At 37.4% G+C, this 14261-nt stretch overlaps 2 protein-coding genes across 2 annotated transcripts in view; one reads left to right on the top strand and one right to left on the bottom strand.

Moving 5' to 3' along the window:
- The window catches only part of f13a1a.2 (coagulation factor XIII, A1 polypeptide a, tandem duplicate 2), a 12445-nt gene extending 4572 nt beyond the window's left edge, over nucleotides 1–7873 (bottom strand). Inside the window, exons 1-9 of the mRNA XM_016491938.1 lie at nucleotides 7807–7873; nucleotides 6271–6453; nucleotides 5910–6161; nucleotides 5628–5746; nucleotides 4197–4304; nucleotides 2367–2544; nucleotides 2099–2237; nucleotides 1166–1269; nucleotides 987–1075 (exon numbers count right to left, since the gene is read on the bottom strand). Coding sequence (XP_016347424.1) covers nucleotides 987–1075; nucleotides 1166–1269; nucleotides 2099–2237; nucleotides 2367–2544; nucleotides 4197–4304; nucleotides 5628–5746; nucleotides 5910–6161; nucleotides 6271–6453; nucleotides 7807–7873 — 1239 coding nt within the window. The remainder of the gene's footprint in view (nucleotides 1–986; nucleotides 1076–1165; nucleotides 1270–2098; nucleotides 2238–2366; nucleotides 2545–4196; nucleotides 4305–5627; nucleotides 5747–5909; nucleotides 6162–6270; nucleotides 6454–7806) is intronic.
- A 2379-nt stretch (nucleotides 7874–10252) lies between these two features.
- On the top strand, nucleotides 10253–11649 carry LOC107692768 (lymphocyte antigen 86-like). Its single transcript, XM_016491942.1, has 5 exons — nucleotides 10253–10440; nucleotides 10928–11014; nucleotides 11099–11233; nucleotides 11333–11385; nucleotides 11468–11649. Exons 1-5 carry the CDS (start codon nucleotides 10296–10298, stop codon nucleotides 11549–11551), a joined length of 504 nt encoding a protein of 167 aa, XP_016347428.1. The 5' UTR covers nucleotides 10253–10295; the 3' UTR covers nucleotides 11552–11649.
- Nucleotides 11650–14261: the final 2612 nt, after the last annotated feature.

Genomic DNA, 14261 nt, shown 5'->3' with positions numbered 1-14261 from the left:
CATGTCAACATATTCTGTTACACCAAATACACAAAATAATGATCTTTAAAAAAGCATCATATGACCCCTTTAATTCTCGCTGTTGCTGCCGCTGCCATGTTGTGGAGTCGCTGTGTGTTTCGTTGTGAAAGCAAAACTACTTTGTTTGGCCTTCCAAAAGAGGACACAACTAGAAATCAGTGGTTAAGTTGTATTTACAACACTGTTCCAGAACAGTTCAACCCAAATATTCAGATGTGTGCAGCGCATTTTATGGAGGGTAAAGACTGTTTCCTGAACCAGTAGCCTACAATGCGTCTGTGGCACAAAGGCTGTTTCTATTAAGTTGGGCAGCTCCAACTTTGCAAGGACGGTCTGGCGCTTCTGACTCACAGCCTGTAAGTACGTTTTTTATATTTAAATCATTTGCCACTGATGATTCAAATGGTGAGTTTTGAGCAGTGTAGAGCAGGTTTGTTGTTTGTTGTTTCTCCGATCACAAATGCAGACATAGTTTTATGTTTACGCAAAGCGATACGCAGCGCGATACGCAACGCAACGCGTAAAAAGACAGTATAAGTCATTATAATCAGTAATTATGTCCCCACTGGATGCAACAAATGCCTCATTTGTAATGGGTTTTATTGGTTTTGTCTCGTCCTGCTGGGAGACGGCATCACAGTATGTTAAGGGGCGTAACATTTCCGTCACACGCATTCGGCCAATCACAATGCACTGGATAGCTGGCCAATCAGAGCACACCTCGCTTTTCAGACTGATGAGCTTTGTAAAAATCTACGTGTTTCAGAAAGGTGGGGCATAGAGAAGAAACAATAATGTACATTATATGGAAAATAATGTGTTTTTTGAACCTTAAACCGCATAAACACATTGCATTTTACCAAATACACAAAATAATGTTCTTTTTAGCAACGTCGTATGACCCCTTTAATATCTTGTCAATTAAATCTACAGGGTAAAAGCAAGAACATTGATATGCTTTTTACCTCTGCAAAGACGAACTTTGCATCGAACGGATAGCTGAGCTCTCCCTCTTTGATGGCATTGACAGACGTTGGGCCACATCGATAAAGACCTGTATGGGACATGTAAAATAACATATCTATAAACTTGGGTCAAAAGGTACTTCTATGGTACTTTTATGATGTGGCAGAAGTCATGATACCATCACTGGTCTCCTGAGGGGTGCAGTCGACCACCTGCCAGCCAGAGAAGTTTTCAGGCAGATCAGGCCTCTTCATGTACACCTCATTCCAGCAGTGGTAGTTCCTGTGAAATACAGAATTGCAGAATTGCATTTAAACATATTACTAACCAACCTGACAATAGTACTATATTGGCTTCATAGTATATCATAAATATTTTTTTCACTATATAGTGAAAAAGCCTACAATGTATAAGTCTGCATTTACACTGGCACAAAAAATGTATTAATTATTATCAAATTTATTTTTTTACTCACATGTGACAGATCAAATATTGTTGCACATGTGTAAATAAAAATCCGCACGAGACCTGATTTTTCACATCCGCTCTGAGCCGCTTTAATCATATCCAATATCTGGACATCTGACCTACTGTATGTCTAAACACGTAAATCCGATTTCCATTGGAATTCCAAGCAAGTGAGACGCATTTGCCCACAAAGATAACTTTACTTTGTCAAATTATGAAGCAGATGTTGCCTGTATGCGCTCAAACAAAAACTTCTTCTGCTTCTTTTATTAAGTATTCAGGAGCGCAGAAACTTGTTTTAAGACGCTGTCTTGTGAATTTTATAAATAAAATATCTTTGCTACATTATATTTTCAGCAAGGTGATAATAATGTTGCTGTTTTTTGAGTAATTAAACTCAGCTCTAAAGACCAGTAGATAAAACAACTTACGAAAACTGCTCTACTCTGTTCAGACAAATTTTGCACTGCAAACATCAATGACAGTTTTAACTTGTCCATGTCAATGCTGGCAAGTGATCATGGTATAAGTGGGATAATCGCAGCCGGTGTGCATTAAAGTCATCATTTTCATTTGATGAACCAATTTTCTGCAATACAGAATTGTGGACCTCTTGGATGTAACCTTGTTTAGGGAATCTCACCAGACTGAATCTTTTGTTCGGCTTCGGTCAATTTTCCCATCTTTGTCCAGCACAATGTCTGTCTTCACGTTGCCCGTGTTGTCATGAGCAGAGAAGAAATTGGTGATGACCCGTGCAGGGATCCCAAGACAACGCGTAACTGGGTGGGGTGTTGAACGGTTGTTGCAAAAAATGACGTAGAATTTTGATGTTCACATAATGTTTTAAACTATCATGAAGAAACATTTTTAAACGGACACCCCATAGAAAGTGCCATCGCTATACTCACAAGTGTTCATCACACCGGCAAACACCCAGCACTGCACAAAGGACACAGGCTCACAACCCTCACTGGCATATTTGAGCAGGATTTCAGGACTTCCAGTCCAGGCAGTGGGTGCTGTGCCAGAGGAGTAATCACCACTCCAGTTGCCAACCATGACACCTTTATCGTCTTGGGCGTTCAGCTGAAAATATACCACCAAATATAAAATGATTACTTGTTCATGGAATTGTCCATACTTTAATTCTTATTATCAAATCATACCAGAGCTGATCCTTGCCGAACTACTTCAGTGGCATTTCCACGGAACAGTAGCGGTACTTTCCCAGCATCCATTACCATAAGACAGGCATCCAGAACCCCCTCTTCAAACTATAGTAAACCACATAGGACGTTAATTCAGGGTGTCCAATCCTGTTCTTGGAGGGTCACCTTCCTGCAGAGTTTAGCTTCAACACTAATTAAATGCACTTGGATCAGCTAGTAAAGGTCTTCTAACTTCTCATTGACTCGGATGTACCTCATGGCCTATGTTGCATGAGTGCCCACTACTGGCAGAACCCATGCAATGGGTTGAATTGGAACGTCCTAAGCCTTTGCTCACTTGGAATCTGCAATGGTGATGATTTGCTATTTACACGTTATTATTTACATTGGGGTGGGGGTCAATTAAGCACAATTTGCTGTGTCACAATCTTGTTGCATTGTGATATATTGAGTTTCCTGAAGTGTACATATGAGTAGTCTTGCTCCCTCAGTCAAAGGTGTTTAGGCTCTATCCGTATAAATTTCCCTCCTCTAGATAAAGTGGAAAGTACCTCAAAATGGTAGCAGGGATTCCCCAAAGGGAAAGTGCTCAGGGACGTATGTCTAAGAGTGAAGTGGAAGGATGTTTCTCAATTGGAAGGCTGCACCCTAGTGAGGCTGTGTCCTTAACAGACCAGTCTTTCTCAGCTTCTAGGCTTGAGTTCTCCTCAGCATTGAACGCTAGAATGAGATGGTCTAGTAAGTCCCAGTGGCAACGTCATAAAGGTTAAACGTTATGGGTTCATTATGAAGCTCAATGCGGTCTCATTTTACGTCTTTGTTTTTTTATGTGTGTGTGTGTGTGTGTGTGTGTGTGTGTGTGTGGTTTGGCATGTGTACAAAGGACTGTGGGTAATTGGAAGACAAAGGATACACTTGATGCATCTTACAAGGATCATTCGAATTGAGATGGGCTTCTACGGTACTTGATGGTGTGGCAGCCGAGGTATGCAATCTTACTAAGATGCAGCTTTATGATTGAGAAACACCCCTATAAATTTCCAGGCAGGTGTGTTTGAGCTGGCTGGAGCTATACTCTGTAGGAAAGTGGCCCTCCAGGAGCAGGATTGGACACCCCTAGGTTAGACTGTATATGGGCATGAGTTCAGTGGGAGGAAATGTTTGGTTACACTTTATTTTAAGGTGTCCTTGTTACAGTGTAATTATACATATAAGTACTGAGTAATATTAATTAATCACATAATGTTTTAAACTATCATGAAGAAACATTTTTAAACGGACACCCCATAGAAAGTGCCATCGCTATACTCACAAGTGTTCATCACACCGGCAAACACCCAGCACTGCACAAAGGACACAGGCTCACAACCCTCACTGGCATATTTGAGCAGGATTTCAGGACTTCCAGTCCAGGCAGTGGGTGCTGTGCCAGAGGAGTAATCACCACTCCAGTTGCCACCATGACACCTTTATCGTCTTGGGCGTTCAGCTGAAAATATACCACCAAATATAAAATGATTACTTGTTCATGGAATTGTCCATACTTTAATTCTTATTATCAAATCATACCAGAGCTGATCCTTGCCGAACTACTTCAGTGGCATTTCCACGGAACAGTAGCGGTACTTTCCCAGCATCCATTACCATAAGACAGGCATCCAGAACCCCCTCTTCAAACTATAGTAAACCACATAGGACGTTAATTCAGGGTGTCCAATCCTGTTCTTGGAGGGTCACCTTCCTGCAGAGTTTAGCTTCAACACTAATTAAATGCACTTGGATCAGCTAGTAAAGGTCTTCTAACTTCTCATTGACTCGGATGTACCTCATGGCCTATGTTGCATGAGTGCCCACTACTGGCAGAACCCATGCAATGGGTTGAATTGGAACGTCCTAAGCCTTTGCTCACTTGGAATCTGCAATGGTGATGATTTGCTATTTACACGTTATTATTTACATTGGGGTGGGGGTCAATTAAGCACAATTTGCTGTGTCACAATCTTGTTGCATTGTGATATATTGAGTTTCCTGAAGTGTACATATGAGTAGTCTTGCTCCCTCAGTCAAAGGTGTTTAGGCTCTATCCGTATAAATTTCCCTCCTCTAGATAAAGTGGAAAGTACCTCAAAATGGTAGCAGGGATTCCCCAAAGGGAAAGTGCTCAGGGACGTATGTCTAAGAGTGAAGTGGAAGGATGTTTCTCAATTTGCACCCTGCACCCTAGTGAGGCTGTGTCCTTAACAGACCAGTCTTTCTCAGCTTCTAGGCTTGAGTTGCATTGAAAGTTGAACGCTAGAATGAGATGGTCTAGTAAGTCCCAGTGGCAACGTCATAAAGGTTAAACGTTATGGGTTCATTATGAAGCTCAATGCGGTCTCATTTTACGTCTTTGTTTTTTTATGTGTGTGTGTGTGTGTGTGTGTGTGTGTGTGTGTGGTTTGGCATGTGTACAAAGGACTGTGGGTAATTGGAAGACAAAGGATACACTTGATGCATCTTACAAGGATCATTCGAATTGAGATGGGCTTCTACGGTACTTGATGGTGTGGCAGCCGAGGTATGCAATCTTACTAAGATGCAGCTTTATGATTGAGAAACACCCCTATAAATTTCCAGGCAGGTGTGTTTGAGCTGGCTGGAGCTATACTCTGTAGGAAAGTGGCCCTCCAGGAGCAGGATTGGACACCCCTAGGTTAGACTGTATATGGGCATGAGTTCAGTGGGAGGAAATGTTTGGTTACACTTTATTTTAAGGTGTCCTTGTTACAGTGTAATTATACATATAAGTACTGAGTAATATTAATTAACTACATGTACTTATTATATGGTTAGGGTTAGGATTTGGGTTAGGCTTAGGGTTACTTGCATGTAATTATGCATTGTTAATTGCTATTATAATAGTAAGTACATGTAACATGTGTAACACGGACACCTTAAAATAAAGTGTTACCAAATTTCTTTATGCCTGATGTGAAGAAACATCTCCAGAGAACTGCCAACCTGCCCAAAGTTCCATGAACGGGAGGATATGTTGTTGTATTCTCCATTGTAGATGATCCCCACATCATTCATCACATACTCCTGTCTGTCTTCCTCTTTGTCCATGTACACTTGATCCGCTGGGTAGCAGCACATACAATATGCATGCGTCATCACATGTGTAGTAAGATAATAATGGTCCAGTGTCCAATCAAATGTACAGACTTATCAAAGGTCCGTTGTTTGACAAATTCATGCTACAAATATTAAGGTTTGTTTCCAGTGTGTTACATTTGTACTCACCAGGGTCCCAAGGATTGAACAGCACATAGAAATCAGTGTCTTGGTTCCTCTGAGTGCGCTGTCTTCCAAAATCAGTCACTATTGCTACAAAGGTGCGGAATCGGCCAATGATGCAGCTGGCGTTAGGTGTTATGCCCACTGTCACTTCATTGCCTTGTATTTCCACCACACGACCCTTCCAGTGCCTGTTATGTTTCCCTTTTCCAATGGACACAGTGATGTAGGTGCCCTTGTTATCATTAGGTGAACTGCCTGTGACGAGCAGATATTTCATATAGCAGACGAGAGATATTTCATATACTGCTTCTTCATTACAGAGGCTTTATGTAGTTTGTCAGTATTATTAAATGCAGAAGCTCACCAATCAGGAACTCCAGCTGCACATCATCCTGCTCTGCACTGAAGGCCCGGTCTAGTTTGATGCTGATGGTGAACTCTTTATTCCTGCGCACAATGAGACTGGAACTCTTGAAATTGTCCGTGTAATGGTCTTTTCTGTTCTCCGCCACACGCATGTCAACGCTCAACACAGAGAGACCTGCTGCTTTTTTTTTTTTTTTTTAAAAGAAGACTTACTTTCACAAACTGTGGCAAATGTTTGAATATTTTATGTGCAGAATGGCACGCATAAATGCAAACATGAGTAAGACTTTACCTTCATCTAGGGGTCCCCTTGGACTCAGAACATCAAAAGCCTCATACTCAAGTAGGTTAGACTCATGTGAGTTTGAGTTGTCAAGGGAAATACGGCCGTGTTGGTGTTCCCAGGGCTGCCCAAGTGACATGATGTGCTCAAAATGTCTTGGCGTTAGCCTGGATGACAGATGATTTTAATGTTAGAAAAATACAGCAATACAGACAGTCCTTTAGGTAGGGCTGGGAATCAACTCCTTGCTTCCAAGTCGTTGGGAATCAAGGAATCGATTCTCGATTCTCAACACCTTGGAAGCAAGAAATTGATTCCAAAAGTTGGGGGAAATTTGCCTTTTTCAGTCCAATACCGCTAACCGCAAACCGGTTCTTTTGGACGGTTAATTTCAATGAATTCGTTTAAAAGAATGATTGCCTTTAGGTAGGGCTGGGAATCAACTCCTTGCTTCCAAGTCGTTGGGAATCAAGGAATCGATTCTCGATTCTCAACACCTTGGAAGCAAGAAATTGATTCCAAAAGTTGGGGGAAATTTGCCTTTTTCAGTCCAATAGCGCTAACCGCAAACCGGTTCTTTTGGACGGTTAATTTCAATGAATTGGTTTAAAAGAATGATTGCAGCCATTATTTCATGCTGTCACGTACATATTTGTCTGTGTCACAGCTATGTGTCATGGTATGTCATACTGAAACAGTTAAACAAAGCCGTATGTGTGAACGTATATTGCTCATTAATTACCTTTAATTTGCTTAAGTTAATGAGGTTTTGTAGTCACTGTTTAATTCTGTGATCAGCATTCGACTGACACATATTTAATTGCCTATGACTTGGACAAGTTCCCTACATTGAGGTTTTGAACCTAAAACACACAATTCAGACACTGGTGCACAAACGCGAATTAGTGATGATTTAGCTTAAAAGGTGAAACTGGCTTGTCTGCTGTCCACAATGGAAGGTTTTGAGCGACGCTTTGGACTACATAAAGAGATTATGGATGCTGATAATAATCAGTGAATACAAAGGGAATTTGAACAGTTGATTCCAGAACCAGAAATCGGAGTCAGTTCCAAACATTTCTGAAACGAACATCCCTACCCTTTTGAGAATACATCAGCTAAGGCATGGCAGGAGTAAAAAAAAAAACTCTGTGTACTATAGGTCATAAAACTAAAATAAACCACCTTGTATATAATGCTAAAGTGTTCAGAAATCCAGTTGAAAACTGTCATTAAAAGTGTTGAACTCACGGTCTCTGTAGAAGAGTAGATGGTCTGCTGAGAAGCTCCAGGCAGATGTACCAATGAGGAGCTCCATGCTGATTAATATAGGCTCAGGACTTCCTCTTCCACTGGAGAAAAACACCTCCAAGGAACCAGAGTCAAAGTCAAAGTCAAGAGGATCCCAAGATCAGGTCATTCTGACACACGAATCTCTGACCTTGCTTCTGGTTCTTGATGACAACGGCATATTCCAGACCATCACTAACATAGATGAGATGATAATAATAATATATGATAGTAATTCTTCCTATGGTATTATATTTATGAAGTGAGTTTAATGGTCCTTAAATGTTTTGAAGACCACTAAATCATTAATGTGAGATTTACACTCAATACATTTCAAGATGAAATGAATTGAAAATAAAGGAAAAATACTCTAAACTGATATGCAGAAACCATTAACAATCATCAGCAGTGCACATAAATTATCTCTCAGTCAAACAAATGACAGTGACATTTCACTGCAAGCATCGTCATATAAAATGTAAATACAGATGAATACATGTGGCCATTGTATTTTTAAACCAGAATTATGCATCACATATAATTCCTTCATCAGACACTGATCAGAAAACAAGTTGTTTAAAAATCATTCGCTTTAGTAGCCAGTCCAAAAGCTTGAAGGATCATAAGAAACTGTTTTGGAACAATAACACATGCTGGAATATGTGACTTATATTTCACATCATTGTGGATATGGTGGATAGATCTGTGTATGCATATGCTGATCACTAACGGCTTGAACTACTAAAGGCGTTCTTTAAAACATCAACAATATTTTACTCAAAATGTATATGTTATTTATCATACTTCCAAAAGCCAGATTTTAGTATACTCATACTGTACATGTATTGTCTTATTAAATCTAATTTAATCTTCACTGTTTATGGTAAGCTATAAATTGCAGTTACCTTCAGCCAAACAGATTTTACTGTAGCCTTACTTTTGTATTTTTCTGTTGTTGTTTTTTTTTTCATTCCATGTTGTTTTAATGCAACAAAAAACCTACTCATATCAGAGTACCTCCTAAATGTAGACCTGTTCCTGTAGCAAAGCCAATGACATTAGTTTGATTCCCAAGGACAGATCAAATGCAGGGTCAGAAAATACTGGGGGGTTTTAGCAAAAATGCCCTGAAAATTCAACATATGTCGTCAAAATACCCCTGGAGTTCTTGTTTTTTTATAACATACAGACTATAAGCAATATTGCATAAGCAAGAGAGCTGTTCTGTTGTTGTTGTACTGATTGCAAATATGTCAATAAAGAAAGAAGTTGTTAATTTACGTTTTAAAATGCTAATCTCATAACAGTATTTATGCACTTGTAATTTGAGTGTAAATGCATTTATGCCACCTCTGATCTGCATACAGACTTAATGTCACTTCAGATGCAGCTTCTGTGCCAAGATGGATTTTACTGATGCTGATTTCATTTGATTGCTAACTGTACAGTATAGTGTCTTATCATTCAAATTTAATTTATTGATTACATTTAAGAATTTAAAATAAAAGTTAACACATATATCTGATATGGTTAGAGAAAAATTCCTTTATAAATGCTCTAGAAATGACCATAGAAATCAATTTAAAGTGGAAAATATTGCCGCTTAATGGAAAAAAAATGTAATATTTGTCAATGTAGGACTATACCTTCAATGAACTCTAGTTCAGATAAAACCTCAATTGTTATGGGAGATGATGCATAGCGGGTTGGTGTTACATTTTTATCCATATAAAGTTCAAACCTTGTGACTTTTCCAAGTCCATTTTCCTCTTTTTCTCTTGATCCCTAAAAATAATATATAAATTGATACTGATAGTACCAGCATAAGCAGTCCTAAACAATGCTGTATCTCAAAAAGAAGAGAATTTTGCTTTTCTACCTCCTGTTTCCAACACTGAGTTAATTTCATAAATAAATAAATCAATAATAGTTTTTGCCTGTATATAAAATACACAATTAAAATTGTGAGTTAAAACAAACATACGAGCAAATAAAAAATGACTTGGAAAATGAAACTCTGAAATATTACAAATATTTTTATTTCATTATAGAAGGTACTGACATGAAAACAGAAGTTGGAAAATTTTGAATGAATATATGATTTGATTGTGATGCTTCTTAAATGAACTGTTAAACTCAATATATGAGGCATCAAAATAGAGGTCAGGGTGGATAAGATGCTGTTCTTACAGGAGTGTCGTAATTTAGGTTCTATTACAAATGTATTTTACATAAACACATCTTGTTGTACTTGATATTAGGAAGTGGCTAAAGGGCATGACAATAAAGTTGTGTTGACATGAAGATTCAGGGAAGTGAAACTTGTGACGTGCTGAAATTATCGTTTTGACTTTAATGAGAAGTTAAGTTGCCCTGTTCCACGTATTTCACCTAAAATTCACGAGAAGTTAAGTTGAGTCAGACTCTGGGTCTAAAGCAACCTGAACGCTATGAAGATACGACTGTGTGGCAATATGTTGTTGGTTCTGATACTGATTATGGTTCAGATGAATTGGATTCACTCTCAGGATCCTCAATGGCCGGTTCACACAGTCTGCGACTCAGAAAGACTTACAGTGACCTACAGGAGCTGCGGTGAGATCAGTGTGACATACACTACTGTTCAACCGTTTGGGGTCAGTAAGATACATATTTTAAGAAATTAATACTTTTATTCATTGTGGATGCATTAAATGGACAGTAAAGACTTTTATATGTTACAAAAGATTTCTATTTCAAATGGTTTTCACAAAAGATGAAGCAGCACAACTGTTCGACATTGATAATAGAGATAAAACATTGAAATTTTTGATGTCATGTTGAGCAGAAGAGACTTCCTTTTTTCCTATCAACCCCAAGCTTTTGAACAATATAGTGTATAAATATATATATATATATATATATATATATATATTATGTTTTCCGCTTTTGTGTGTTGTTTGATTGAGAGATGTCAATCATTTACAGGAACTACCAATTGTCAGTAAATTTAATTCAGTCGTTTAATTCATTTGATCTTTCTTTTATTTTCATCCTAAAATGTATAGTGAATTGCTTTCATTTTCCCATTTCATTGTCTCAGACCCTTTACAGGATGTAGGTTTCACTCTCCTGCCTTGCCCTGGGAGATTAACTGATCTCATAAAAATCAGATTGGCCTTGATTCTGAGTGAGTTTTCATCTTTGCACATAAATATTACGTTTCAGATAAATGACATGAAGCCGTCAGGCAATAAATGTGTGTTTTCCACAGGGCAGTCCATCGATGAGCTTTATTCATCATATGAGCTGTGGCTACACGGGCAAAATATGCCTATCTTGAATCAGGACGAGCCCCTCTGTCTTCCTCACTTCCCACGTTTCAAGTTTTGTGGAAGCAGGAGAGGAGGTGAGCATAGAAAGAAAGTTGTCGGTTACCTTTGACAGTTTTATAATAAACAGATTGCAATATTATTGGGAATAACATGTCAAATTTTGATTTCTCCAGAAATCATCACCGTTGAGTCATCATTTAAGTCAAAAACAAATATTCCTCTAAAGGTTTGGTTTGCATATTCCATTTAAACACCTAGGCTTTGATTCACTGTTGATCCATATGTCTGACGTGTGTGTTTGTTCACAGGCTAATTTTGATCTTAAACTACGTGCAATAAATCAAGACGGCTTCCTGATTGTCTGTGTGAATGCAACTCTTAGCTTTCATTGATCGTTTAAGACCAGAGGACCTGTACTTCAGCTGAGAGCAACTGTGAAATCTATCACATTATGTTAATTGTATTACATAGTGTTGAACTCAGGTGTTGTTCTTATATTACTGCATTTGGGACACTAATTGGTGTTTCTTCAGTTGTGGAAACTGAGTGAATGTCAGCATGTGTTCAGGATTTTTGATGCTTTCAGATGATTTTATAGATCATTAACTCTTCTAAAACTATACAAATCCAATGAAAAGGAAAGAAAAAGGAAAAAGAAAGAATTATTATGTTGAAAAACTATATTTTAGTGCTTTTGCCAGTAAACGCAAAGTTAGGGAGCATGCAACTGTTTTGTGAAAAAACACAAAAGCACTGAGATAGGCTATATTTTCCCCATAACAATTTATTCTTCATCCCATTACAGTATATTACATGTGATCTGTGAATAAAACAAAGAAACGTCAAGGTAAATATCACATACCATATCTTTATTATCGATCAAGCTTTTATTTTCAATCAAGCTTTAACCATTTAACAGGTTTTTACTGTAGCATTTTTACAGTCTTTTACCGTTAAATTCACGGTCATTTTTTACAGTGTACGGCTCAAACGCAAACCAATGGCTGAGAGCCTCTGATTTATATGGGTAGCAATATTAAATAAATATTAAAAATTAACTAAATGTTCTTAAACAGGTTGTGAGTCTTTGTCATCAGTAGCGCTTTACCTTATTTTTTTTTTTTATTTTTTTTTAATGCATATTGTCTACAAATATCAACAGTTTAAGGGTCATTTTTGTCAGGACTGGCTTGTTATAGTTAACTGAAACTGAAACAAAAACTAAAACCATGAAAACAAAAAATGTTGCTTGAAATAAAATGAATGTTAGTTTAAAGGTATAGTTCACCCAAAATGAAAATCCTGTCATCATTTACTTACCCTCAAGTTGTTCCAAACCTGCATGAGTTTATGAGATATTTGGTAACCAAACAGTTGCTGGAAGCCATTGACTTCCATAGTAGGTTTTTTTCCCAATAGTAGTCAATGGCTACCAGCATTCTTCATATCTTCTTTTGTGTTCAATGGAAGAAAGAAATTCATACAGGTTTGGAACAACTTGAGGGTGAGTAAATGATGATATATTCATTTGGGGGTGAACTATCCCTTTATATAAAATTAAATATAAAAACTTTTTATTTCAGCTAGTTGCCAAGGCAACATTTATGTTTTTAGTTTAGTTTAACTTGATGTGCTAAAATACAACTAAATATAAATACAATTAAAACAAAATAAAACGAATAAAAACTAGAATATATAAAATGACAAAACTACTACTACTAAAAATTACAAAAACACATCACAAAATGACTAACTTTAAATGAACTTTACTAACTTTAGCTAAAATTGAAATAAAAACGAAACGATGTCTAAATGATTCAAAATATTAATAAAAAGTATATTCGTATATAAATGATACGAATGTAACACAGCGCAATCCTGACTGTGACCAATAGATGGCGCCATGAACTCTTCTGCTCAGTCCGCTGTGCGCCGTGCTCCGCTGCTTCACTCACATGCTCTCACACTCACAACTGCTGAGGAGCTAACCATGCACTGGATGCCCCCTTTCAAAAAAAGTTTTTTTTATTGTTTTAGACGTTTTAGATATTGTCCTAAGAACGTATGCAACAAATAAATAAATTAATGTATACTGAATGAAGAAGTGAAAAGTTTTTTTTTTTTTTTATTGTAAAAAATATCAGACTCCATATTTAATAGCAAACAACACAAAGTGCAAAGTTCTTGCCCATTCATAATGACAGCACATACATTCATCACATACCTTCCATTCATGAGGAGTGATGAGGCCTGATGAACTAGAGACAAACAGTCCAATGTACACATGAAAAATTAAACAGGCAGATCTGGTTGAAGTGTCTTCTCACGACCTCAGAGATCAGATCTGCCTCCTTCCGTATTTCAGATACATTCACTCACTTATTTTCGCTTCATACAAACCAGAACTTCCATCACGAAAGCATTGCATAATAATTCTGAGCTGTACATCACATGCATATACTTCACTGTTTTAACAGTAAACTGTTCACTTTTTGAGAAAATTAAAGTAGTCCAGCTGGGGAAATTCATTTCAGTCTGTGCTTGAAAAGTTTCATCACAGCTGTTTTGATTCCTAATACAAGGTGAGGCTTTTTATTGAATGTGGTCGAACTGGAATTAGCAGACAACATTAGAAAGATCAAAAATAAGTTCTGAGCCATTTAAAGGCATCTAACATGGAAAGCTTTTAGAAAGTGTTTACGTTTTTTCAGAGAACATTCAAAAGTAACATTCTCATAATGTTTGCAAAATTCTAAAATGGAATATTTCCTTAATGTTCATATAGCGAAGAAAAAAAAACATTAAGGGCATTATTATTTTTTTAAAACATTAAAAAAATAGGTTGTTTTCAATGTTTAGAGAACACTCACGTTTTCCTAACTTGATAACATTAGCAAAACGTCCTCAGAATACATTGTTATTAGCTAGGTAGGCATGGGAACAGCTATCATTATTAGCAATGTAGTACAATAGTTTGCTTTATTACCAGGATCAACGACCATTTAACTTTGTAAAGCTTCAAACTGTTCAACTGTTCATGTTTACCTATATTACAATGAGGAAGAACCACGGATGTTTTAATGGCTGATAAATGCACAAACA

Source organism: Sinocyclocheilus anshuiensis, unplaced genomic scaffold, assembly GCF_001515605.1.
Source record: "Sinocyclocheilus anshuiensis isolate Anshui unplaced genomic scaffold, SAMN03320099.WGS_v1.1 scaffold762, whole genome shotgun sequence".
In the NCBI taxonomy this organism is placed as follows: domain Eukaryota; kingdom Metazoa; phylum Chordata; class Actinopteri; order Cypriniformes; family Cyprinidae; genus Sinocyclocheilus; species Sinocyclocheilus anshuiensis.
This window is presented reverse-complemented; position numbering and strand designations above follow the sequence as displayed.

Coding starts and splice junctions, on each gene's coding strand:
- LOC107692768 (XM_016491942.1), top strand. CDS start 10,296: ATGAAGATACGACTGTGTGGCAATATGTTGTTGGTTCTGATACTGATT. Junction 10,441..10,927: donor AGTGACCTACAGGAGCTGCG/GTGAGATCAGTG, acceptor TCATTGTCTCAG/ACCCTTTACAGGATGTAGGT. Junction 11,386..11,467: donor AAACAAATATTCCTCTAAAG/GTTTGGTTTGCA, acceptor GTTTGTTCACAG/GCTAATTTTGATCTTAAACT.